This window comes from Carassius gibelio, chromosome A8 (assembly GCF_023724105.1).
Source record: "Carassius gibelio isolate Cgi1373 ecotype wild population from Czech Republic chromosome A8, carGib1.2-hapl.c, whole genome shotgun sequence".
NCBI lineage: Eukaryota > Metazoa > Chordata > Actinopteri > Cypriniformes > Cyprinidae > Carassius > Carassius gibelio.
Genome location: NC_068378.1, coordinates 19,195,633 through 19,220,046, shown reverse-complemented (window position 1 = coordinate 19,220,046; position 24,414 = coordinate 19,195,633). Strand labels below are relative to the sequence as shown.

General features: G+C 36.5%; 3 protein-coding genes and 1 long non-coding RNA gene across 5 annotated transcripts in view; all 4 read left to right on the top strand.

The window, feature by feature from the left end:
- The first annotated feature begins 1 nt into the window (after position 1).
- Positions 2-5,649, top strand: LOC128018773 (N-acetylneuraminate lyase-like). 2 transcript variants are annotated; one of them, XM_052604525.1, is made up of 12 exons: positions 2-138; positions 236-305; positions 404-477; positions 589-676; positions 1,574-1,631; positions 1,860-1,935; positions 2,029-2,121; positions 2,262-2,410; positions 2,516-2,562; positions 2,975-3,059; positions 3,203-3,242; positions 3,761-5,649. In XM_052604525.1, exons 2-12 carry the CDS (start codon positions 238-240, stop codon positions 3,910-3,912), a joined length of 930 nt encoding a protein of 309 aa, XP_052460485.1. In that variant the 5' UTR covers positions 2-138; positions 236-237; the 3' UTR covers positions 3,913-5,649. The 2 variants fall into 2 exon arrangements, with proteins under 2 accessions (XP_052460485.1, XP_052460487.1); XM_052604527.1 differs by having other exon boundaries at positions 66-138; positions 219-305.
- Positions 5,650-6,724: 1,075 nt separating this feature from the next.
- LOC128018774 (vesicle-trafficking protein SEC22b-B) lies at positions 6,725-11,035 on the top strand. Its single transcript, XM_052604528.1, has 5 exons — positions 6,725-6,935; positions 8,330-8,439; positions 8,579-8,739; positions 8,828-8,974; positions 9,821-11,035. The coding sequence occupies exons 1-5, from the start codon at positions 6,861-6,863 to the stop codon at positions 9,973-9,975; spliced, it is 648 nt and encodes a 215-aa protein (XP_052460488.1). The 5' UTR covers positions 6,725-6,860; the 3' UTR covers positions 9,976-11,035.
- A 1,279-nt stretch (positions 11,036-12,314) lies between these two features.
- LOC128018776 (uncharacterized) lies at positions 12,315-14,047 on the top strand. The gene is made up of 4 exons (XR_008184980.1): positions 12,315-12,579; positions 12,687-12,757; positions 13,563-13,646; positions 13,724-14,047. It is a non-coding gene; the product is annotated as an uncharacterized LOC128018776 (long non-coding RNA).
- Positions 14,048-22,294: 8,247 nt separating this feature from the next.
- The window catches only part of LOC128018771 (neurogenic locus notch homolog protein 2), a 51,137-nt gene continuing 49,017 nt past the window's right edge, over positions 22,295-24,414 (top strand). The window contains exon 1 of the mRNA XM_052604523.1: positions 22,295-22,629. Within this exon, the coding sequence (XP_052460483.1) occupies positions 22,557-22,629 (73 nt within the window). The 5' untranslated portion in view covers positions 22,295-22,556. The remainder of the gene's footprint in view (positions 22,630-24,414) is intronic.

Genomic DNA, 24,414 nt, shown 5'->3' with positions numbered 1-24,414 from the left:
CTCATCAGCATGCATCACATTATTGCCTCGTGCAGTGACGTGACTTGCACGCGCAGTACGACAGGCAATGCAGTGACTGTCAGGTGAATAACGTTACTGCCAGAGCTCATTAAACACTTTTAGCGAACGAGAGAGAAGGTAAGCGTCTGTCTTGTATATATAGAATTAATTCAGATGTAATTGGTCCGGCATTAGTATATTTGACGTTTTCTCAGTGTTGTTGTTGTTTATGCAGAGATGTCTCGAAGCATAAGAAAGCTCACTGGGCTCGTGGCAGCAACATTCACGCCACTCACTGCAGAAGGGTGAAATATGTCATTTCTCAATATAAGTGTTACTGAAACATACGCCTTGTATCCAGTGATCTGGTCATTGATTTGTTTTTCATCTTTGCTGCTTTTAGGGAGATCAATCTCTCTGTCATTGGACCATACATTGATTACCTAGTCGAGAACCAGAATGTCAAGAGTGTGTTTAGTAAGTCAAACCTAAGAATTTCATCAAAGGATTTAAGGAATAAGGCAGCTTGTTTTTCTCATTTCTATTACTTGTAGTCTAAATTTATGTGTAATATAAACTTTTTGTTAGTTAATGGCACAACAGGTGAGGGCTGTTCTCTAACTGTGGACGAAAGGAAGCAGCTTGCTGAAGCCTGGTGCCAACATGGAAAGGACAAGTGAGTTATCTCCTATTTATATGAGCAATGGGTACCATGACGGGTTGTAAAACTAAAATTTTTCTTATGTACCCATTTTGTTTACTATCCCTTAATTTTTCTTCATTTAAAATTGTATTTTATTAATTATTTTGAAATGGGCCTTTTTCACATTTCCGGGTTTCTCAGCCGCGGAAGTCGTCATAGTTGGGTTAACTTGAAGAGAAGTGAATGGGAGAGTACCACAAATATATTTTTTGCATTCCCATTTGCTCAGAGTGTTTTCATGACTTTCTATAAAAGGAAAAAATTGAGAGAGACTGATAACGGCAGTCAGAAGAGAGCACGATGTCAAAATAACCATCCCTCCCATAGACGTGGCATTAGAAACCATAGATATATATACTATTATACATATCTATGTTAGAAACACCCTCTCATGAATGTAAACTAGTATTTTATAATTCAATGCAAATGTAATACAAAGAACATTGTTATAAATGTACATAACAAAAAAAATACTATGGTTTATGCTGCAGATGACCATTAAACGCGTCATCACAGTGAAAAGGGTCCATATGGATTTTAATTTTAAAATTATGACAAAAATTAAGTAATCGTAAACCGTTTTAGTATTTATTGTGTGAAAATTATTAATATACATTTGAATTTTACTTAGGCATATTATTATTATTATTATGCTGCTTTAAAAAAATATGTGGTGGAGATGTTAATGATGTTTGAGGAAAAATGGCAAGAAGTTTTTTTTTTTTTTTTTTAGTCCCAAAAGTCTTTTCTAAAAGGCTTAACATGTCAATAGTTGACAAAACACAGCAATCCATACCTTTATTATTTTTTTATTCCCCCTCATAAAAGTACTGTGTTTGTGTGTGTGTGTGTGTGTGTGTGGGTGTTCAGGCTTGAGCAAGTGATTGTTCATGTTGGCTGCATGAGTATAAAAGACTCTCAAGAACTGGTGAGCACACTGCTTCACAGCCCATTTTATTCACATGCATTATCTGCATTTTTCATGCATATACCACTTTACTTATTACACATCTCCATTTTCATAACAGCAGCCCCGCAAACACTTCATCTCATTTATTGCTTATCCATTTGTGTTTCAGCATGTGCAGATAAACAGCTAGTTCCCTCCTCGTGACTGTTTAAAATTGCTGAGTGGATGCTTTTTACTTTCTCTCAGGCTCGGCATGCTGCCAGTATAGGGGCCGATGGCATAGCAGTAATCTCTCCTTCCTTTTTCAAACCCGTTAATGCAGGTTTTAACCCCATTTTCAAAACACTGAATAATCTTTTTTTTTTGTAAAAGGTATTTCCAACTGTGCTTTTATTTGCTCTTCCTCTTTTCACAGATGCATTGAGGTTGTTTATAAAGGAAGTGAGCACCTTTGCTCCAGATCTTCCGATGTATTATTATCACATTCCAAGCATGACTGGTGTTGCATGTAAGTGCAGCTCCTACACATCATCATTACCGGCTGTCAAAACACTGACAACTTAGTAAATTCTTTGCACAGTACAGAATAAGTCATATTCACGTGTGAAAGATTGACTTTGATGCTCTTTTTTTCCTTTACATTGTCAGTCGATGCGGCTGATGTGCTAAATGGGATAGAGCAGTTGGTCCCCTCATTTCAGGGAGTGAAATACAGTGGGACTGACCTGAGGGATCTCGGGCAGTGTGTCCGTTACAGTCAGTCCCATAACTGGTCCGTCCTGTTTGGAGTAGATGAGGTTAGAAATCCCCTTACTCGTTCATCTATTCATTCCTGATAGACTAACATTGAAATTATTTGTGGTTTTAATTTTAGATATTTAGTTTGACACTTTGTTTCGCAGCAGCTTTTGGGAGCTTTGGTACTAGGTGTTCATGGAGCAGTTGGGAGGTAAGTGCCAACATCACGCCATCCTATATCTCTTCTTCTGACCTTAGTTGACGTGAATTTGTGACCATTCACTGTTTTTCTTGCTGTAGCGTAGATCTGGTTGAGGTTCATGGTCATTCAGTGTTTTTTGTGGCTGATTTGTTTATTGGCATTAGTGTAACCTCAGTTTTGTATTTCATTATCAGGGATAATCAAGTACGATATCATTTCTTCATCAATTTTCATTTTTGGGTGAACAATTCTTTTAACACTTCAGAAACAACTGGATGTATATAATATATGATACATATACAAGTTATGGCTTGACAATAGAAAAAACCAGTACGTGCTCGACACATTTGTAGCTTAAAAACCCTCAATTATACATAATGCTTTGCTGAAGACTATGCAACACTCTCTCTGTTCTCTGCAGCACATATAACTACCTCGGATGCATCGTGAACAAGATGCTTGCTGCTTTTGATAATGGCAACCACGTGCAGACCAGAGCCCTGCAGGTACAGCACATCCTTCATCCCATTGTAAAGTGTAATTCTCATTTAGTGGTGCTTTGGACTTTATTTTATCAGCATGGTTTCAAGTTTAATGATTTAACATTATTTTAACTACACAAATGAATGATTTGCTTTTCTGTTTACAGTTTGGATTTATGGAGGTTATCACATTTGCTAAGAACCTTGGTGAGTTGATTGTTTTCCACACGTTTGGATTTCTTTAACGTTTTATACTTACCAAGGCTAGATTTACTTGATTAGAATAAAATAAAAATAGAAATAGTGAAAAATTATTATAATTTAATATAATTGTTTTCCATATTCATATTTTTTAAATGTAGTTCATTCCTATGATGTTACAGCTGAATTTTCAGCTTCATAACTCCAGTCTTCAGTGTCACAAGATCCTTCAGAAATCATTGCAATATGTAATTTGCTGCTTAAGAAACATTTATTTTTATTATCAGTGTTGAAATTTTGCCACTTAATATTTATGTGGAGAGAGTGGTACATTTTTTTAGGATTCTTTGAATAGAAAGTGGAATAGAGTGAGGATATTGTGTAAGATGATATCTTTGACTAAAGTAATGCATCCTTGCTAAATGAAAAAAAAAAATATTTGAACAGTGTCGGTAAGACTTGTTTTTGGTGGTGTTGTGCATATTATTGTAGTTTTCATTATTATTATTATTTATGCTCTGCAGGTTTTGATGTGTCCGTGAATAAGCAGCTGATGAGTGAAGTGTCAGGGTTAGCACTGGGTCCCCCTCGACTTCCGCTGCTGCCCTGTCCCGTCTCGAAGGCCCAGGTTATAGCACAGAAAATCAAGGACTTCTCTCAGGGAAATTTAATATAACCTACCTGGAACTCCAAATAGATAACTTTTGTTAGCGAGCTGTAAACTGTACCACTTTTTACTCTACAGTACACTAATGTGCTTTTATCTTATTTCTTTCTTATTTTACATTTCATACTTTATACTTGCTTTTATTATTTGTATTTATTTTATTGTTGTTAACACATTTAAAGACGTTAGCATTTTGTTTTCTGTAATTAATAATTAATTTTATTGAAATTTCAGTGGACCTACTTGAATTACCCAGTAGAGTTAAAAATAATCCTCAGCATTACTGATTTATTTACACCAGGATATACTGGATCTTCTATATCTAAATGCTTTATGAGTTTTGCACGTTTTGTTTGTTTTTGTCTTATGCTGACATGTTAAAAAGCATACATATATGAAGTAATTTCTGTGGTTCCAATTGTTTAATACTATTAATTACCCTCTTTGAGCTGAAAGTACAAAAGTACTTCTATGTGACAAATGTAAAAGTAATTTTGGATGTAATCATCTTTTCTGTGACCTACCAATATAACAAAATAACTTTCTCTGATTGTGATATTTCAGATATACTTTCAAACAGATTAAGTTCCTTTCATATTCTTTTCAAATGCAGATGCTGAAAATCATATGAACCACACTGTTTTGATCTCTGAGTTTCTCATGTTTGCAGAATACTGCTCAAAAAAAAAGAAGGGGCACTTAGGTATGTTGAAATGGAATGAATACAAATTATTATTCATAGTTGAATGCAAGATATTGCATTGAGGTTCTTATTCTATAACGCTTTATTTTGATCGTCCACTTCAGAAATTTCTACTAACAGTTAATAACTTTGCAACTATATGTCAACTAGCAGTTAGTAGAGTATTAGTAGACTGTCTGCTTTATATTTTAACACTTTCTTTGTCAGCTTATTCAGCTAACCCTAAACCTACCCTTACAGTCTACTCTGAGAGTTAGTAGACATGTAGTTGCAAATAATGAGATTTAGTTGATAATGTAGTTAGAAAGTTACTTATAGTTAGTAGTCTAAAGTGGACTATCAAAATAATATGTAAACTTTTATTGTGCCTCCATAATAGCCTGGAATCTAACCACTTTATTTTGAATTTTTTATATTTTAATGGCTGTTTAGTCAGTAATGATTTAGATTTTTTTTTTGTATTACTTTATTTTATTTGGCCTTTTACATAGTTTTATTTATTTGGGTTGTTAGAGAGCTCTAGAACAGGGATGTCCAGTCCTGCTCCTGAAGGGTTACTGCCTTGCAGAGTTCAGCTTCGACCCTGACTAAACACACTTGAACCAGCTAACCAACATCTTACTAGTTTTTTTTAAAACATCCAGACAGGTTTACTGAGCCTCAACTCTGCAGGACCAGGTTTGGACACCCCTGGCATAGAAGCTATTGTTGATTTCATTTGACCTCACTCATTGAATGCTTACCCATTTCTGCTTGATGAAGAAATTGTGAAGGGATAGAATGTATCTCTCTCTCCATCTGATTAATCCAGCTGTCACAATGCTGTTATGTCACTGGTGTTGCCCAGTATTATCTGACTTCCTGTTCAAGCCTGTGGTGGAGATCTGGCAGAATGAAGTGGAGCAAATTTAACCTTTTAAGTGGATGAAATGTTCCTGCCTCCGTTATCTTTTAGTTTAATTTAATGATCTCACATAATGATCTCATTCCGGTTTTTAGATCATTCAAAACAACTGAATAAAATTAAGTCTGATTTCTTTTTATTCATTTATTTCTTGTCTTAATTTCATGTTTGCATTGAAAAACAGTGTAGAAATGGTATGGTTCATGTTTTACTACTGTCTGAGCAGGACACATTACCCGAGACTGCTCTATCATCACCTAATCAGTGTTTTACTGCTGACTAATATATGCACCATTAATCAGTGGTGGAAGCAGAAAGAACAACAGTACAAAACTATTTCCAGTGAGAATACAAGTAAAGAGACCTAAACCGTGTCTGAAAAAGACAACTCGGCTCTTTAAAATTCAGGTCATGACCATGTTTCCTGTAGAAAAGGCTGCCTGACTACAAATTAGAAACTGTACTTTACTTTAACTGGACACACTGGATACCCTTTAAAAAGTTTTGCAACATCTCATGCTTTGATCAATAAAGTATTTTTCTTTTCGATCCTTGGAGATTGTCTGGTACAGAAATGCCACTAGTCCTTTATTCCCGGTGTCCATTATAGACTGGTGTCCAATCTCTCCAAATCTCTGTCCAAAAGACACGTTCGTTATTCCATGTGAGAAATGCTGCCATCTAGTGTCTGCTGAGTACACCTGCCGTATCTGTCTTCAATCTTTAAAAAAACACGCCAGACATAATGTTAAAGGGAAACTGATTTGATCTTCGAGTGGGGTCAGAAATCATAAGACCATAGTTTTTAAATAGTATTGAAGCTTTAATGAAAATTCAAGCCTGGGCTCTCTGTGATTTTGTAGGGCTGGCACATAATATAAGCACACCCATCACTTTTATTGGAGTTATTTTTGTCCAGAAACGTGTGTACATATATTTCAAAAGTAAATTATATATATGGAAACTTCCATGAATAAATATTCCATTGCGGAGAAATAATGGGTTAACAAATAGCAAGATATATCTACTCTTGTTGGAGGACGTGGTAGACTGGTGAAATCAACTGTCCCTGGTCAAATATCGGATAAATGACTCAAAACTAAATAATTAACATTAACTTCTGTCCTTCAAAGTCAGTCTAATCCATAATCACAAACGGAACCAATGATAGCGGCTTCAACAAGTAAAACCCCGCGGGACAATAATACAGCGACACCAAATGTTCGCGTATTTCCGGCCAGCTCAGCGTACGGAGGAGTGTTGTGAAGCTGCAATTCACACACAGACATTTGGACAGCTGTTAACCGCTTCACAAACACCTACTGTGGGGAAATCTGACATTACAGCGAAATGGTGCTGCTGACAATAATCTCTCGGCTGGCGGACGGACTGCCGCTGGCGGCTTCAATGCAGGAGGACGAGCAGGTATGAGCTCACTGATGATCTTTTACCATCTATATTAGGCCTATGTGTGCTGTAAATGTCACAAGTCAAAGAGCAAAATCTTTAAATCATGACGTTTACTTCTAAAAGTGTCTAACGTTAGTTATCGGGATTTGTAATCCACAAAAACAGAACTGTTTTAATCTGGCCTTTATTAGTTCCGATTGCCATAATTAGACATCTGTTAGAGTGTTGGCACTCATTTGAAATACTTTATTTGGAACCTAACGGTGTCGTAAATCTTGATATATATATACTTGTTTATTCCTCGTTTATTACTCGGTGTGATCGATTTGTTAGGAGAGAGAAAGAGAGAGAGAGACTTCATTGGATGGATTCACATAATTTTGATAAGTTAATTTACAGCGCCCTCTTCTGTCATGTCACACCATTTGTCTACCCTCAATGAAGTCAGATACATCATGAAAGATTTTAGAATTGATTTTTTTTTTTTTTTTTTTTTTTTTTTTACAGTAGTTTCCAGGTATATTATAACCTCCTTTTAATAAAATTTGTGTATATATGTATATATGTTTTTTTTTTTACAGTAGTTTCCAGGTATATTATAACCTCCTTTTAATAAAATTTGTGTATATATGTATATATGTTTATATGAAAGCACTTTAGGTTGGACCCTAAATTAGTGGTGCCAGAGACATTAACTCATAAATATAGGAATAAATATAACATAAAAAATATGTATAACATTTAAATAAATTTAATAACTGTAACCATTTAAATGAAGTTATAGTTCAAATTCAGTAGTTCACTGGGGAAAAAAAATTACCTTTGTTATGTGACTCCCCTTCTCTGTTGCACAAAAGAATTGTAGTAAATATTTTTGTAGATAAAATAACATGCTCCATTTTGTTCTATACAATGAAAGCATATAGTGATGTGATCAGGAGCTGTCAAGCGTCAAAGGCACCGAATGATATGGTATATTCCACATCATCTGTACTTTCATGATAACTTGTGTGAAAAGACCAATGTTGATGTGTGAAGTGTGTCTTGAAAATGTACTGTGCATAAATGCATCCTTAATTTGGAATGACTTCAGGACAAGTTAACAAATGCATAATTTCCCCAGTTTATTTTGTGGTTTATTTATCGCTGTTATTATGTGTGCGTATGCATGGTTTCCTGTAATCTAGAGAACTATATAGGCAGATATAAGAGCACGTATAGTTTCTCCAAATACTGTTAATGTAACTACTAGTCATTTGATTTAGGTCTAACATCTTTACGTTTCCTCATTTCATGCTGCCATGAAGGGAAGTGAAAAGGTTTGTTCACCTATAGCTTTGTAAAATCTGAAGAGGATTGAGTCCAATGTAAAATCTAATAATCTAATAAATGTGCACTTTTGTTCTCAGATGGGTCGAGATCTCCAGCAATATCAGAGCCAAGCCAAACAGCTCTTCCGCAAATTAAATGAACAGAGTCCAAACCGATGCACCTTAGAGGCTGGATCAATGGCCTTTCAGTAAGTGTACAGTACAGCTAATAAAATAATTAATCACAGATTTCATGATCCCTCTACTTTTTATTTCTAGTTGTTCACACAAAAAGATGTGATCACTGAAACACATGGCTAACAAATGTCTTCTCACCTCTTTTCAAAGCTATGTCATTGAGAAAGGTGTTTGCTATCTGGTGCTCTGTGAGGCCGGGTTTCCTAAAAAGCTAGCCTTTGCTTATCTCGAAGATCTGCAGGCAGAGTTTCATGAACAGCATGGCAAGAAGGTGCCCACTGTCTCCAGGCCCTACTCCTTCATAGAGTTTGGTAAGAACCCTCACTCTCTCATTAGCTAGTTTCATTTATTTCCTGTCAAGAGACTATCTTGTAAATCTGCTTTCTTACCTGTCCAAAGACACATATATTCAGAAGACCAAAAAGTCATACATCGACAGCAGAGCACGTAGGAACATGAGCAACATCAACACAGAGTTACAGGATGTACAGAGAATCATGGTGGCCAACATAGAAGAAGTTCTGCAAAGGGGGGAGGCCTTATCTGGTAAATACAGCCTTTTTATCTTTCATCTGCTTTTGAGGCATGTAAAAGACAAAATGTACTCAATCAAAGCTGAAGTTAAAAAGCTAGTTTGACTGAATGATTCACCGTCTTCCCTTATTTAATAAAAAAATATTAAAATGCACAAGATTCTACAAATCAATATGCTTTTATAGGCTTTAATTACAAATATTAGCAAAAAAAAGTTTGCATTAATATAATTTTTACACACTTTTTTTTTAAAGAATTCAATTTTCAGCAATGACATTTAAAATGCATTTACATTGTTACTAAATATTTATGTTTCAAATGAATGCCGTTCCTTTGAACTTTCTCTTGATTAAAGAATCCTGAAAAAAACAGTTTCCAATATTAAGCAGTGCAGTGTTTATAATAATAATTGTTTCTTGAGTACTGAATCGACATTTTAGTATGATTTCAGAAGGATCGTGTGACACTGAAGACTGTAATGACAGCTGAAAATTCAGCTTTGCTATCACAGGAATAAATTACTTGTATTTAAAAAAAATTATATAGAGGTGGAAATCTGTTATTTTTAAATTGACAACATTAATGTTATTATTACCATATTTTTTGATCAAATAAATGCAGCCTTGATAAGCATAAGCGACATCTTTAAAAAACAAAAAATATATACTCAAATATCATACTGACTGCAAATATTTTGAACAGTAGTGTAGAACAGTAGGCCCTTGCTCAGTCTATCTACTAAGGAGTACTTTCCCTGAAAAGGTTAAAAATCCCCGAGCTAAATCTGCAAAATTGAGTACAGTACTGTACATTTGAGGTTTCTTTTATTCATTTCCTCATGTTTTTTTTTTTTCTCAGCGTTGGACTCGAAGGCCAGTAACTTGTCCAGCCTGTCCAAGAAATACAGAAGTGACGCTAAGTACCTGAACACTCGCTCAACATATGCTAAGCTAGCTGCGGGTGGAGTCTTCTTCATCATGCTGATTGTGTACGTACGCTTCTGGTGGCTGTGAGGTGTGGGATGTATGGAGGGAAGAGGAGCTCTTGAGGAAGTTACAGGGGAAAAGCAGACGGACTCTCAAATGATGAAAAGGTCAACATTTGTGTTTTAAAGCCACAGCTTGTTCTTAAAGACTGTTGGATCCAGCAAATTCCCTCCTGATAAGCTGTCGAGTCCCTAACCTGATCATCACCGGTATCTGTTTTATGAACTACACAGAAGCTTGTCTGCACTTGTTTGAAGTGTAAATGAAAGAGAGAAGGAAAGTGGGTTTCCCTGTATACTGTATGTCTTTGTGAAATCCCTCAGTTCATGGAAATTAATCTTATATGCTGTAAAACAGTAAACCATAAGAGCAGCAGTGCATCCCAATAAAGGTGAATTGATCATTCATTAACATTGAAGGTTGGATCAGTTCCACTGACCATCTATTAATGCTCCTCATGCTATTGACATTAGGTAAGGTCTCCTTCCAGCCAGGGGTGTAAACATAACATTTGTGGGGCACTGTATTAGTTAAGATGTGGTCCCCCCAATTATCTGCACAAAAATAATAATTGTATTGACCAACCAGTCAGGCTTCTATATAAACCAGGTATTCAATAATTAAACTCATATCTCTAAAAGCCAAATGAAAAGGATTGGTTTATTAAGCCTTTTTTAGAATTTGGTGCAAAAGTTGCCCAACAAACAGCACTTGCACTGCAGTGAGGAGATATGCTGTCATGTCCAGTTACTCAATCCAGACCAGATCACTGAAACTAGAGAGTGGTGGCCAACCACTTTTTTCAAAAAGCAGAGATTTGGGTCAACTGCAATCCGGTGCAGTCTAGAACTATATATATTTGTATCTGTGGTCCTGCCTCTTGCATGGTTGCAGATGTGATATCTGGCCTGGGCTCCAACAGCTTTCTCTTTCAGTCCTTATGTTAATCCGTGTTTTACATGCATTGAAGCATTAAACCCACAGTAACCAACAATACGCTACAACTGGATGAGGCTAAAATGCTCATCAGAAGAGAGTTTGTTCATCTCACCAAACCTACAGCATAAATAAAATTATTCCAACTCGATTTTTATTTGCCTTTCTTTCTTGATTTACAGTTCACACTGACATGTTTTTTTTTTATCTTTTGACTGGTAGGTGTCTCATTACAAGGTCATGTCAATCTTCCCTACAGAAATGGTATCACTGGTCTGTAGCTTTTTGGGTTTTCCATTACCAAAGCAGGTCATTCTTTTTATGTAATTTCACATGAAGCCTACGTTTATTGTAGCTTTGTACAATTATGGTTGAAGAGCATGACCTGATAAACTCCGATGGGAACATGACATCCTTGACAAGTTACTTAAATGTCAAAGTCTGGGGGACGTTTCCTGTCAGACTAGTTTGCTTTGAAAAGCATTACATTTGTTCAATTGAAGTAGGTGAGTTCAAATGAAGCCCATTCAAAAGCCTTTTTTGAAATAGCCTCCTTACGTCAATCTAAACAATAGTCAATGCATTTTATTTATTGACTGAACACTGGCATGCCACAGGGATGTGTTCTCAGTCCATCGTGAATACCATCATCAAGTTTTCTGATGATGCCAACATAATACTGATAACAGACAAAAGTGAGCATTTCACAGAACGGTGCTATCACCATAAACTGGACCTAGAATCCGGACCCGACCAGAAATCAACAGGTAGGTTTGTGATTGGCTACATTGCTCAACACTGCAAACACATGTTGTGAATGTAAACTTGGCCTATGCTTGAACCTGTTAATCATTTTTATTTGTTGTTTTTCTGCAATAGATGAATAACAATTTATTGGTTTTTAGATATTTTATGTTAAGATATTTCTATTTTGTGGGAGTCCTGTGAATCATTTTATTTTCCCGCATCCTGTACACACACAAGTCTCTACCCACCCGCACCCACACTCACCCATCAAGTCTTGTACATGCCACAATCTGTTGCATCGGATCCCACAGGAGTGCAGGTCTCTAGTCTTCACTCTTAATATTTTGGCTTTCAGACTCCTTTCCTGTCAAAATGGAATAAAATGTTTTAGTTTACCAATTATCTGCATAAAATTAATGATTGTACTGACCGCCCAGTAAGGCTTCTATATAAACCAGGTATTCAAGAATTGATCTCATATCTCTAAAAGCCAAATAAAATTGAGTGGTTTATTAAGTGTTAATTCAAATGAGTCTTTTTCATGTCGCATTTAGACCCAACAGACATTTTGGAACTTTCATTTTTTTTGTGCAAAAGTTGCCCAACAAACAGCACTTGCATTGCAGCAAGGAGATATGCGGTCATGTCCAGTTACTCAATCCAGACCAAATCATTGAAACTAGTGCAGGGGGAGAGTGGTGGCCAACCACTTATTTCAAGAAGAAGAGATTTGGGTCAAATGCAATCCAGTGCAGTCTAAAACTATATATATTTGTATCTGTGGTCCTGCCTCTTGTATGATTGCAGATGTGATATCTGGCCTGGGTTCCTAAAGCTTTCTCTTTCAGTGCTTATGTAAATCTGTATTTTACATACATTTTAGAACTAAACCCACGGTAACCAACCAGATAAACTGAAGAAATACTCATCAGAAGAGCATTTCTTCAGGTCACCAAACCTACAGTATTAATAAAATGATTTATTTGTTTCTGGGTGTACAGTTCCCACTGACATCAGTTTTTTTTTTGTTTTGTTTTTTATCTTTGGATGGGTAGATCACTGTCAGTCATACCGAAAGAAGGGTTCCATTGGCCTGTGGCTTTTTGGGTTTTCATTACCAAAGCAGGTTAGTCTCTTTAAGTAATTTCACATGTTCATTCTATATGGTTGGAAAATATTACGTGATAAACTGAGAATTTCTGACGTTATCATTAAAAAAAAAAGTAAATGTCAAATAGTCGGTTTATAATTTTTAATTGGGGGGGGGGTCTGTTTAAAAATTTTAGGTAATGTTTGCCACTGTAATAGTGGATTTCTCCTGACATAATCTACAAGATAAAATAGTTTTTGGTTAGAATTGGCGTTCACATCATGGCCCATGTGAAATAAGCATTTTAGGGTTTTTTTATTTCACTTTTTAAATAAAAATGTAAATTATATTTATTTATATCTTTAATGTGTTTCGTTGATGCTTCAGTCCTGTTTTTAAGTTAAACTTTAAAAAAACGTTTCTCGAGGCTATATTTTCTGTTTCGCATTTTACTTCATAAAGGGGTTTTACGTGAAAGTCTTGCAAATGACTGGAACTCGTGTGAGTGTGCATTGTTTTACATATTTTTAAAGAATACTTTTAGCTTTTTTCATATGCAAAACGTTTCTGATGAAGAAAGAGTTTTTAAGTGCTCCGTGTGTCCACCTGCTTTCCATGCACAAGCACCAGAGTGCGCCCAACTGCAGTATAAAAACCCTGAGAAACAAAACGTCTCCAAATCTTCCTGTTTTTGGCCTGGGCCTCTAATCGTCTTCCGTTACTTCCGTTAAATTTTCAGCGAGACGGAAACCGAGAAATAGAGCTGATTTTAGAGGCTAGATGCAAGAAAGGTGCTTACCAATTTTAAATTTTTCTTTCTTTTTTTTTTCTTTTTTTGCAGAGACAACGAAACGCTGACGTTCGTACCCCGTTATGTCTGCGTGTGTGCAGGAAGTGGGCACAACCGAAAAGAGAAGCTGCCACGGTAGCGTGCATCACCAACCACAATGCTCAGACTCAGAGTCAGTCAACTCTTCACCCCTTCATTTTTTTTCTTTGCAGAGAGGGAAGTGAGAGTTTGCTAGGGCTGACCTGCTGATAAACACTGCCAAGCCTTGAACTACTGCGAACTATTTGTCTTTGTAGATTTTTTTTTTTTTTTGAATGTGCAATATTCTTAAATTTATTTGTTACCCCTCCATCCTAGTACATCCCTGCATCTTACTCAATCCCGTTCCATTATCATTTATTGCACAACTGTTTATACACTTACTTATTTGCCAATTTCTTTTTCTTTTTCTTTTTTTTTATGTGTGTTTTTGTCTCTGTGTACTGGAAGCTTATGTCACTAAAACAAATTCCTTGTATGCGCAAGTTTACTTGGCAATAAACCTCTTTCTGATTCTGAGAAGTGTGCGCATCCGATTCGTGGATGCATGTTTAGCAGCTGCTGTCCTTGGAGTTTGCAGAATATATGCATGTTTAGCAATGTTATTTATGAAAACTCTCAATTCACCAGCTCGCCCTAACATATAATCTGATTAGGCAAATAGTAAGCATATTTTGTCATGCTGTCATGGGGGGTGGAAGGCTCCGATTTCGGAATATAGCCCGAACACAGAAAACTCCTCCCATCTCGGCTGTAGGATGAGAATAGATTAAGAGTGAGGTGAAGGTGGGGGGTTACTCGTAGAATATAGAGGCAAGTAGGCTTTGTTTATAGTCTATACTTATTGTGCTATAGGATGATTAGCTGAATGGCTTACACATGTACCACACGCACACCAGTAAGCTGATAACTCACAAATATCAGCTTATTAAAATAACCAGTTTTCCCCGTTTACATGCACATCAGTAACCTGACAACACCAGTAAGCAGTGTTTACATGACTTTATTATTAAATCAGCTTATTTCCTTTTAGTGACGTCAAAAATAATCATTTGCGTATCTGACTCCGAATAACAAAACTTTGCTTTGTCTAGATGCGCTTAGATCTGCACTAAGGATGCGTTCCTGTTACAGATCACACATGCGCTCTTCATTAAGACGACAGAAAGCGGGTTATTGCGTTTACATGCAATGAGAAATTGGGGTAAGAGGCAAAAAACTTCCTTTGTCGACCGCTTTCTGCTTATGCCGTTTATGACCTTACACCGTTAAAAGAAAACGGATTACCGCGTTTACATGACCACGTGTGTTTTTGGCTTATTAAGCAAAATTGGTGTAAGAAAGCGCATGTTAACATGCTTAGGCTGATTATCTGATCGTGCTCCTCTCGAACCTTGTTAATAAAACATCACAAGCACCAAATGATGGATCTGATTTGTAGTTCATGACCCTGCTATCACCGTTATGTCCTCCCACACACTTTGTTACTTGGAAAAGATCACATTATTTCAGTATCAAAATCATTTAGAGACGGACATACTCAAGATAAAGGGTTGATTGATAAAAAAGAAAGAAAGCCCTTTAAGATAAAATGTTCTGTGAAACTGCGACCTAAGAAAAAGGTGTATCTGTGTTTCTATCTCATATTCACCTTCGCAGAAGACCCTTATCTGACACTGCGGGAAGCTGTGTGAGAGGGGAAGTGTTTGCATACTGTTGATCATCTGCACAGCTTGAAAATTGCATGAGTGATACAGACAGGGCAGAATAAGGGCATAGCGCTCTTATATAGAGTCGGAAATATAAGGCCGGAGGAGGGCGAGGGAACATTTTTCCACCCCTTCGATCTCTTGCTCTCTTTTTTGTCGTCTTCCTATGTCTTTTTTTTTCTGTTTCCATTGTGGCAGGGGTGTGTGACAGTCATGTGAAAACGAAGCAGACTGGATTAAAATACTTGGTGTGATCAGGGGTCAGGGTTTACTGCACATGTACTGAACACACCATAAACTGATTATGCACACACACACACACACACACACACACACAGTCACAGAATGGTTTGCAGTAAAAGTTAATATGTTTGAACAATGTTTGACTCTTATGAGAACTGTTTTGGAGAAAACTGAAAATGTGGTAGCACTTTATTTTACAGTCCTGTTCCTCATGTACATACTATGTACTTATTATAGTAATCACAATAACTATGTAATAACTAGGTACTAACCCTGAACCTACCCCTAAACCTAACCCTACCCCATATAGTTACCTTGTATTACCAGAACTTTCTTAGATAAATACACTGTAAGTACACTATAAGTACATGTAAGTACATGTACTGTAAAATAAAGTGCAACCGAAAATGTTATAGTACAAAAAGAAGAAGTCTAACACTGAGAAAAGAAAAATTGAATAGATGTTTTGTATTTAGCCTACTTTAGCCACTTAGTGTTATTATGAGGAATATTTCCAATAGCGTGAATAGAATTTATTAAATAGACTATCCTTTCGAAAAATATAACATGGTAACTGCACTTTTTTGCCAAAATACCATAGCTACTACTACTAGTTATGTTTACTTCTGTAAAATAATAATATCTATTTTTAATACATTATGATATTATACACACATGCACTACCATTTAAACATTTGGGTTCAATGGTTTTTGGTAACACTTTACCGTAAGGTTTTATTTGGTAATGTTTAGCTGCTTAATTAATTAACATGAACTAACTTAGAGCAATATACTTCTTTAGTATTTATTAGTCTTAGTTAATGTTAATAACAGTATTTACTTATACATTTTTTACGATCAAAAGTTTACAAAAATGAACAATCATTATTTATCATCTAACGTTGATATTGAAGTTTAATGCTGTAAAAAATGTGGTTCGTTGTAAATGCATTAAATAATGTCCACAAATGTGATCCTATTGTAAAGTGTTACGTTTTTCTTTTCATTTTTAAAGAAGTCTTTTTATTCACCACTTTGATCAAAATAGAAAAACAATTTTCTGTTTTATATATATTTTTTATTTTATAAATATTTATAATTAAACTATTTCAATTAAAATGTAATGTTTTCCTTCTGAAAATCTGAAAATGTTTTGTTGGAATTATTTCTGCAGGTAATGACAGTAGCATGTAAAACTAGTTACCATTGTGTATCTATAATACTTGAAAAGTTTTGTTTGGCCCATTTTATTTTATTGACTTGATAAAGGTTGATAGATTACACCTAATATCTCATTCACATGATAATTTTTTATCAAGCCATTCTCAGTTTGACACTTTAACCATCATAAATCTTACAGCATTAGTATAGTGCCGTTCTCACACTCAGCTTGTTTTGTAAGCGTGTTGTAGTTCTAGTTGCCATATTTATCACAAAATGCCATGAATCCCAACATCAAGCTTCCTTTTTCTCTTGCTCACTGTTCAAATTGACACTCTGATTTCATCTTTCTCTATCAGCTCTCCTGCTGTCCTCTTTCTCCTCCTGTTTCTCCTCTCTCACGCTCCCTAGATTCACATCGCAGAGCCTCAGCAGCTGTATTCCAGTCTACAGGGGTCGTAAAAACCTGGGACGAAAGAGGAAGTTCTGAGGGAACTTGTGAGTTATTGCCCCCCAGCGTACACACAGGGGCCTGGGAACTGCCCTCCTCCCTCACGGCTGAAGCTTGATGCCCCTTCACCTTGTGTGTACACAGTCTCCATTACATACACTAAAAGGAGTAACCCTCGTACTGAGGTCACACTAAACCTCATATGTATAGCTCATTAGCCATATGGGAGCGTATAGTTATCTGTCACTGTAATTGTGTTAGAGATAGGGATACTTCTTCTTGCTGCTTAACTAAGTTTTGGAAAAAATTTCAGATTCATTCGAGATCTGTATATATATATTTATTGATTTTTTTATTGCTAAACTATATATATATATTTTGAAACTATCCTGCAAAAAAACTTGAACTCATCTTAGCTGGTTTAACCTGAACTTTTGGGCTGACCAAGCTGGTATTTATCTGGGTATTGGTTAAAAAGTACCCAAACCCCAGATAACTTGTATTGTATTGAACATGGAATTTTCCTAATGATATAGCCACCCCAGTACGCCTTCAAATACAGTCTGTTTTGTTCAAACTGCTAGCTAGTTTACCTGCAGGAGCTCTTACTATATGTCAAGCTGGTGACTGCAGATGGCAGTATTAATAGTGTCCTATCTAGATTAGCTACGCTGCTATAGGAGTCTGTGTTGCAGTCAGAGGTGTGAATACCAGAAATGCCTGGCTTCAGGATGGATTTATGACACAATTAACCCTTGGAAGGAAAAACACTTGGCTCACTTTACACTTTCCCTAATGTCATGCACTTACATGCATATGTGCATGTATGTATACAGCCTGTAATAGTAAATCTGCATATATATTGATATTTGCTGATCTTTTATTTGATTTACCTCTTCATCTTTCTCACTCTCACTTATTCCATCTGGACTGGGTGAGAGGCTACCGACCATAGAGAATTACTTTGACCTCAGTGCACTTCTAAGCAGTGGGACCACCTTCAGAAAATCAAAGGGCGGTTTATTCAGCACGATTTCTAAAACGGTTTGCTATATATGACTAACCCACACATACACACATTTTTAATGGATCATTAGAAATGTCCTTTAGAAGAACACACAGTTATATGCTTCGTACCGTAATCACTTACAGTACATTTACAAGTCTTTTTTTCCCCAATTAGGTTCACATACTCTTTGCAGAAAATGTAAGATGTTTAACTTTTTTTGTTTGTTTTTTATTTAAAAAAAGTTTAATAAAGCCATTGTATTCTACAAGTATATATATATTTTTTACTTTATTTACACATTTGCACAAATTATCCTGTCCAAAAGTTATATTTTGTTTCTTAACATGGTATTTTGTTATTATTTATTTATCATTGTTATTTTATTTTATTTTATTTTACTTTACTTTTTTATTATTTTATTATTTTATTTTATTATTTTTTATTGTTTTAGTTTCATATTTTATTATACTGTATATTTTATTTATTTTGTCTTGTTACCCCTTAATTAAAAATGTAAACTAGCTTCGAATCAATGATATATATATAAAACACAGATTCGGCAAGGAGTATGTAAACATGTATGTGTCCACATGCAGACCCTGACCCCGATGTCACGAATGGTGGCCTCAGGCTGAAATGATATAGCCTTCGTTCTCCATGTCTGTAGGTCAATGCTCATAAACATGAGCGTTCTCCTTTTCCCACAGTGTTATATTAATAGCCCTCTCACCGTGTATGTGATGGCTGAGTAGACATCACATTTGCAACAGCAAATTCCACCTGTCCCGGCCAAGACCCAAGGTCCGCTTACAGGACACGCATTAAAATTCTCCCCCTTAAGAACCTCACGGCTTTAAATGCCAGCTCTCTCCTTACATCTTCTTCTTCTACTGTCTTGACCCCTCTGAGGACAAGAGTGGTTTTCATGCCAGGATGTGTCAAAAGGGGGCCGCAAGCCGACCCAGAGACCCGACCACTGTGGAACATTGAGAAGTGGTATGATGCTGCGGTGATCATAACACTTGCGCAAAGTGAACCTGATACTTGAGAACTTGGCTTTTGTCTATGGTTTGTCTAAAAGACCATAACTGAAAGGCAGTAAACAGTAAAATGGGTTTTACACAACCAAACTGAATTGCGAATGCCTTTCAAATTCAAATACATTTCTTCAATTTATGTCACATATTTGTGGCACTGTGTCTCTTAATGACAGCTTTTCTGAGGTCATTAATTCAGGAATGTTTCCTGTTCTTCTCCTGATTTTAAATCTTTTAACTGTCTTTTAACTGCATGATGTTGTCTTGCTGTACAAGACACTCCATTGTGTTCCGAACCGAACACACCTTACATTCAAAAGAGCAACATTTTCCAGCTTCATGTGTGTCATATTCATAATGCTGATGCAAATGATGCCCCTGCATGTCACATGACTCACCACGTCACAACATCATGCTTTCAATTCACTTCACATTCTGGAGAAAAGAAGGTACTGTTTTATGACTGAAACTATGCCATCATTCATTACAAGTCACATGCTAGCATTTATATTAGATTTTGACAAATTAAGTTTTTCTGTGTGTGTAAAAGAAGATGTGATGACGTAATACAATGATGCATGGGTAAGATGATGCATAAATAATTCAATGTATGAAAAGCAATTAGCAAAAATTTGTAAACATGTCAAACTAATCCATGCTATCCTTTCCCAGACCTTACCTGCCATCGACTACTGTAACTGGCTCTCTTTCTGCAATGACACTAGGAGTAAACATATAATAGAGATCCATGAGTTGCACACTTAAAATATCTTAATCACTTTTATAAAGTATGTATTTGGAATTGAGAGCCAGTCTTAAGGCTATATATGATCAACACAGTCTCATCTTACAGCCACTGGTATAGTTTTTGCAGTGCCATCCAGCTCATATGTCGCAGAAGATTACAGTGAGTGTGAGATAATCTACCGCTAAATATACCCCTCACTTCCTGTGGCCCCTCTCTCATTTCATTTTAAAAGAGCTAGAGATAGGTGATGCTTCCGCCAATCTATCTATCTATCTGTCTGTGTGTCTGTCTGTCCATTTTTTTTTCAAACTGGTAAGTTCCTTCTTAAATGTCTAGACCGAGTTTTTGGTGTTTACTAAGTGTAGTTTCCCACGCAAATGGAGGGTGGACCAAAGTGGGGGTGTAGGTAACCAGTAGTGAGGCAATCAGTCTTTTGATGCCACCTAGCCGCAATATATCAGCATTTTATCTGGCTCCTTTGACGCATGGCTACTGCGATAAATCACCCTCTGGATGGCAGGCCATGAAAAATTGTCCCAGCAGTCTCTGACCTTTGCCTTATCATGGGTACATTCTCTTATTTAGATATTTACATTTGCAGGCTTGGCATAAAGTGTCTGTCAATCTAAAATAATGTTTGTTTCAACTTTGAAAGGCTGTTGAAGGTGTTTTCATTAGTACAGTATGTAGTACAAGTCAATATGATATGGATGATTTCATTTCTATTTTTTTTTTTTTTTGTGATTTGAGTTGACGTACCAGATGTGACAGATTTACTCTCTTCCCTTTACTACAGAAAAGATACTTAAGATCTAGCTCAGACATTTTCTTTTTTTAGAAGTTTAAAATAAATGAAACTTAGTTTAACAGATGGCTACAGCTGACATATTGTACAGATGTTTTTTTTGCTGAATGAGCATAATCTGAGCTCAGAGGCACAGATGGCACACAAAGGTTGAAGCTGTTATTATTTTTAGGGACTTTAAGGGAGTTTCCAGAAGAAACTTCTAGTGAAAAATGAATAGGTGAAGTTAAGTGTTCAGTATGAATGAAGCTAAAAAAGAAATGTGACTTTGATAAAACAAACAATGTTGAAATTATGCAATATTTTCACTAAAGATCTCTTACATTTATGGGAAATTGATTTGTAGAATGGATCTGAAAAAGTCATCCTTGAGGAATGAGCTTAGACCTGCAAGCGTGGAAAAATAGGGAAAGAAAAGAAAGTCTACGGCACCCTGGAGAAAGGTATTATGGCACAGTAATGCCTTAACTACAGTCTGTTAATTTTCTCTATTCAATGCAAAATCTTTCAGTAGAAAGCATTGGAGGATATTAACAAAAAAAGGGATTGATTTGTTTATTTTGCCTTTACAATAGGAGCCCTTCAATGCAACATCTTAAATAATAGCATCCCACAGGCACATGATCTCTGTATAGATGGTACTTGATTCATGACATATTTGAGTTGTAATGTTTTGATGTCTGTAGGTGAAACTAACTAGGCCAGGACAGGAGCAGCTTGTTTCACTGACTGATATAATGTTTCTTCCTCAGCAGGTGACATTGGCTGTTTAATCATTTTTGTTACAAAGGTCTCTCGAAAACTTTAACAATGCTTAAACATGACAATAACTGCATTTGGCACACATCAAGCATGCGGCTGCCCTTTTTATTAACTGCTAGTCTGTGGAAATGTGCCATGTATATGCACAGATTCAGTCATAAAGTTAAATCCTTTCATGTATTCTCAATATACTTCTTTTAGAAAAGTAGCCTGTAAAAAAATAAAGAAGTATGAGGAACACACACACACACACACACACACACACACACACACACACACACATAGGCCTAAATTTGAATTTGTGAACAAATCCGCTGTTCATTTGTGCTAATATCTCAATTAAACATACAAGCAGTCATCACATGTATTGGGACAATTACTAAAATATTCAAATTACAGACATAAACATATCGAAAACAGATTAAAAACAAAATGGTGTTGTTGGGTTATGGTTAATCAGAACACAAGAACACCTTTTCGTTATTAATATGTTTTCTATTACATATTAAAACGATAGGGGGTGGGTCATCTACCAAGTAACGTCAACGGGTGGAGAGGAAAAAGTAAAAGAACGGGTTCAATCTGAGTCATACTCGCCTTTGCAGAATAACTGAAAATTCCTCCGCCATGGCAAAAAAAGGCAAATAAACTAATTGGTAAAAAATCGACCCTTGATTCGAAACCAGCTAAATAAATTCATAGTTTAACTCTTTGAATGTTTTCAATAACTTCTAGGAAGTCAACTTTTGAGAAGCTTGTTATTCAGAGACGCATCACAGACTATAGTTCCTCCCGTAGGGTTGGCGGAAGAATACTTCGTCTGCGACTTCAGGGAGTGAAAGAAGAAGAGAGAAGTTCAGAAAGTTTGATCACAGCCCAACAACGAGAAGGAAAAACTCTCAAATGAAGGCAGTATACGGATTTAAGTGACCAAACGGGACATTCTGACAGACAAAAGACGATTTCTATTCCAAATAGTATTAGTTTACCTACTCTTGAAGATCATTTTATAATTCGTTACGCTTTAACCTGACGGAGCTCAGCCTCGCGCTGGCGACTCTATGTGGATTTTACTCAAAATATGGGCCAATTACCCGCTGTCTCTTCGGGCAAATTCATCCTAATCGTTTTTTGCTGCTTTAAAGTATCATATGGTAAGTACTTTATGGGCTTATATATTTCAGAACACATTTCTGAAGTGTTTTGCCGTCAATACGCTCCGAACGGCGGTGTGAAGCATCAGCGCTCACGTTTCTGTTCTGCACGGCGAGTCTCTCGAATGGCGTGTGTCAGCTTCACTTTATTTTAAACGTACGAATAAATACATTTATATAATATGTTATGTATATGTTTTGCATAAACATTTTAAAAGTCCTCTAGATTATTTTTTTTTCCTGAGGGGAACACTCGTGTTTCACACCTCTGCCCAGATGTGAGAGAGTCTGAGCGGATGAAATCTGCAGCGGCACATTGTGAAAGAAGAATTCAAAATGGATACGTATGAGGGGAAATATGGACTTTTCTTTGGTTTTTCTAAGTGTAGTCGAATTAACCAATTTTGTTTTTCTTTTAAGAGGAAGGAGGAAATCTTTTTGCTCTTATTATTTTAAAGTAGGTGAGCGTGGATTTTCTGTTTCCAGGAAGATGAAGCTGAATGATGGTTTGCGTATTTGTTGTATTTCTCAGTTCAGCAGTAACTGAAGAGCTTTCCATCTGACGGCTGTTTATTTATGCTTAGCAGCTCGTCTCAGCGGGTTTCAGAAACAAAGGGTGCCAGTTGTTGTATTAGAGACTTGTTTGGAGTATTAAGGTCACATATGACTTCCATTCCACATGCAAGTCAGACACAATCCCTTCAGAACAGAGCAGCCTCACAAAAGAAAACAAGACAATATAATGACTGCAGGCTCGGCAAGAAGAGGGAGGAATGCTGCTGTTGGTGTTTCACATTCCTCTCTCTCTCTCTCTTTCTCTCTCTCTTTTCTCATTTTCTTCCTCTCACTCAAACACACACACACACACACACACACACACACAAACACACACACATTTCCCTGTGGATGCACTCATTCAAAGTGCTGCAGCTCGTCCATTGTGTCTCACAGATGATGTTTCTCCTTGTTTCTCTGTATTAAATGTCATTCCTTGGGGTGGGATAGATTTAGCTTTTCTTTATTTCCTCTCCTGGCTTTTCGTCCCAGTTGTGTAGGTTGTTTCATGTCGTATTTATTTCCTCACATATGCCGTTACAGCGTGTGCAATAAGAAGCTGTCTTATTGTTCCCGCCTGCGAGCGGCATGCATGGTCCGCAGCCACAGTTTTGACCTGCTGCTGCTCTCTGGTGTGAAATGTGATTTATCTGCAGCATACTCCCACTACTCAGAACACAATGAGATGGTTATGAAATGGCCCATGGCCGTGCGTATCTCAGGGATGCCCATATCCAACCAGCTGGTGTGGTGGAGGTCTTGACAGGTCGCTGGAAGGCGCTTCATTGTGTTATGATGACATTTTAAAATGATTCTCCAGTTAAGGTTTGAATGAGTGAGCGTTGGTTTACATTTTATATTCAGCACCCAATGAGCCACCAAGCGCACACTACAAAACGTAAGAACATCGCTCATTCAGTCTCTCGTTGTTTTAATTTGCTGTTGTTTAAAAGCAAAAGGTGACAATTTTGAGTAGTTTGCACTTTTCTTAAAGGTAAGCAAGGAATGAAGCATTTTACTTATCTGTGTTCTACAACCCACTGAGTTCCTGTTACTAAATCTCCACAACAGAGTGTTGTCTCTTTTTTTAAAGATTGTAGGAGAAGGCTGCGGGAGGCCAGAAGGAGTGAGACGTTCAAGCTTGTTAAATCCGTGGATTAAAACCACTGAGCAGGTTAACAAATGAAATAGGAATTATGATGTTTTAAATTCCTGTGATAGACACAAGCT

Bases quoted from the DNA above. Each gene is read 5' to 3' on its own strand.
- LOC128018774 (XM_052604528.1), top strand. From the start codon at position 6,861: ATGGTGCTGCTGACAATAATCTCTCGGCTGGCGGACGGACTGCCGCTG. The intron at 8,440-8,578 runs GTAAGTGTACAG...CTCTTTTCAAAG, and splicing joins GCTGGATCAATGGCCTTTCA to CTATGTCATTGAGAAAGGTG. The intron at 8,740-8,827 runs GTAAGAACCCTC...ACCTGTCCAAAG, and splicing joins CTACTCCTTCATAGAGTTTG to ACACATATATTCAGAAGACC.
- LOC128018773 (XM_052604525.1), top strand. From the start codon at position 238: ATGTCTCGAAGCATAAGAAAGCTCACTGGGCTCGTGGCAGCAACATTC. The intron at 1,936-2,028 runs GTTTTAACCCCA...CTCTTTTCACAG, and splicing joins TTTCAAACCCGTTAATGCAG to ATGCATTGAGGTTGTTTATA. The intron at 2,563-2,974 runs GTAAGTGCCAAC...TGTTCTCTGCAG, and splicing joins GTTCATGGAGCAGTTGGGAG to CACATATAACTACCTCGGAT.